Source organism: Labrus mixtus, chromosome 17 (assembly GCF_963584025.1).
Source record: "Labrus mixtus chromosome 17, fLabMix1.1, whole genome shotgun sequence".
NCBI classification, from domain to species: Eukaryota; Metazoa; Chordata; class Actinopteri; order Labriformes; family Labridae; genus Labrus; species Labrus mixtus.
Window position 1 is genome coordinate 24,747,118 of NC_083628.1, and position 2,406 is coordinate 24,749,523.

Consider the following 2,406-nt stretch of genomic DNA (forward strand, 5'->3'; position numbering starts at 1 on the left):
AGTATAAATACATGACTTTTCTTTGTTCTAAAGTCTTCAGTTTATATCTGTGGTTTAAGATGAACAGTTTACATGATCTGAGCCTGTTTTTCAGTGATTAAAACAAGTGATATTTCCGTAAACACGCTTCACTTTCTGTGCAACAGTTCTATCAGGGGCAGGAACAAAGTAGATCCACTTCATTGGCTGAACTCTGCTAACATGCAAATATGGTGTCAAAGAAGGTTCAGCCTCGAGTTTACACCCTGCACATAAGCTCCAAGTGAGAGAGCGGAGACAGCTCAGACCTGCCACCCTCTCTTTGGTTAAGGACATTATTTTTTTATTTAGCCTACTTTTGGGAGCTGTTTGCGTCATGAAGAGCACTTAATATTTGGAATAACTGACGATCAGTTAGAAGGTTTTTTTTTTCTCATTAAACCTAAATCCTGCTCATAGATCATTCTGATTTTGCTGTAGCCATCTGGCAAGGACAACTGACCAAGTCAAATCTTCAGTTTGAAAATGAGCTTCACTAGGTAAGTCACTGTGCTTAAATTAAACTCATTTAACTGTATTTCTACCTGTGCTGTTGGTTTAACAAAAAACCTTCATAAAATGAAAAATCGGATAAATAAATATGAAAATAGACTAATAAAGATAACAAGGTAAAAAGATACAGAAGGTAATTTGATCATTGGTATATAGTCATGTCTTACAGTACCAATCACTGCATGCTTGAATTTGCATATTGTATTCTTTGGCAATATTTCAACTCCATTGTTTCTCCTTTCTCAGAGTTCTCAGTGCTCTTGGGAGTCACCCACAGCCAGGAGTGATACCTGTCGACCTCGCCCTGTGTCTGAGCCTCAGTCAGTGCCAACCGCTGTATGAACTGCTGTCCAGTGCTTCTCTGAAACCGGCAGAGCAAAGCTCTCGGCCAGCTCAATGTCTGCAGAGGACTGTCAGCCGCCGCTTCCCTTCTCACCGCCACTCCTCATCTTCAATGCTGCCCTCCTCTCCTGTGTACTCGGGGCCTCGGAGCTGTTTCCGCAAAGACAGCAGCGGTCAGAACAAGAAGCGTGTGGTGTTTGCAGATGCTAAAGGATTGGCCCTCACTGCTGTGCGCATGTTTATCCCCGGCTCCTCTATCCCTACTCCTACTCTGGTGATGAAACCTGTCCCGGTCAGATTCCGAGGTCAACAGTCACCCATAAAGAAACTGCAGCAGGAGACCCTCTCAAACAAACTGCAGCGCCACAAATTGAGGCTGGGTTTCCCTCAGCCAGTCCTAGACATTTCTCTGGCACGTCTGCGAGAGATGCGCGTACAGTTGGAAAGCTGCAACATTTCAGAAAACACTTTGAACGGCAGAGTGCGTGTCTCTCATGTCAGCACTGACAAGGCTGTGCATGTAAGGGTGACCTTTGACTCTTGGCGGAGCCATCATGACGTCCCCTGCACATTCCTGCATCAGCAGCGTTTTGGTGGTTCAGAGGTGGATGTGTTTGCCTTTGACGTAAGCTTACCAAAGAACATAGATCCAGAGGACAGAGTTGAGTTCTGCGTGTCGCTTAAAACCGGAGCTGGAGCAACAACACACTGGGATGACAACAATGGACAGAACTACACAATCTATGTGGAAAAAGACAGAGCTAATGCTAACCAGGGCACTGCCAACTGCTTTTACCCTACACTTTCAAAATATCAGCAGCCATCTTGGCCCTCAAATGTGTACCTCAATTTGCAAAAATATGCTGATCCCTGTTACTTTCAGGGTAGCTTATCGAGAAGGGTCCAAGCAGACTGGGATACTGTGTTCGGTTAGGAAGTGCAGTATGTCCATACATTGTGAACAGAGCTATGTGAATATGTCAATAATATGAAAACTGATGTTAATATATTTTAGAAAGATATAGCTTTATTCCCTAAAGCATGAAAAGTATGAACTTTTTGAAAATTGGGGGGAAAAATGTTACCCACCTGAGTTCACCCACCCTGCTGAAATGTGAATTGATATGCTGCAATATACATGTCTGATTAAACATTTTTAGTGAAAAAAAACAACTGTTGCACTCTTTTTTTTCACTCTGTGGAAGTTAGATCATTAATAACGTGCAAATGTACAAACGCAGCTCAGCTTTTACTTCAGTAAAACATGTGTGTGACACAAAATCCCTGATTAAGATACAGGGGCCCTACAGGGAAAGTGTAAAAGGAGAGGGAACACATGCATCAGCACACAAAGAGACTATTTTATCCAAAGAACCTTTTGAGCTCTTAGCCTGTAACCTATTTACTCCAAGCACAGAGACAGCATGAAACGATGATCTATGTTTGTGATGTACTTTCACAGACATTAATTGTCTTGGCTCAGGCTCAGATTTCCGATGTGTCTTTTCCCCGGGTATGTCATGCATACCAGAC

At 43.0% G+C, this 2,406-nt stretch overlaps 1 protein-coding gene across 1 annotated transcript; it reads left to right on the top strand.

The window, feature by feature from the left end:
- The first annotated feature begins 262 nt into the window (after positions 1-262).
- Positions 263-2,038, top strand: ppp1r3c2a (protein phosphatase 1 regulatory subunit 3C2, duplicate a). Its single transcript, XM_061061787.1, has 2 exons — positions 263-518; positions 778-2,038. The coding sequence occupies exons 1-2, from the start codon at positions 505-507 to the stop codon at positions 1,805-1,807; spliced, it is 1,044 nt and encodes a 347-aa protein (XP_060917770.1). The 5' UTR covers positions 263-504; the 3' UTR covers positions 1,808-2,038.
- The last annotated feature ends 368 nt before the right edge of the window (positions 2,039-2,406 follow it).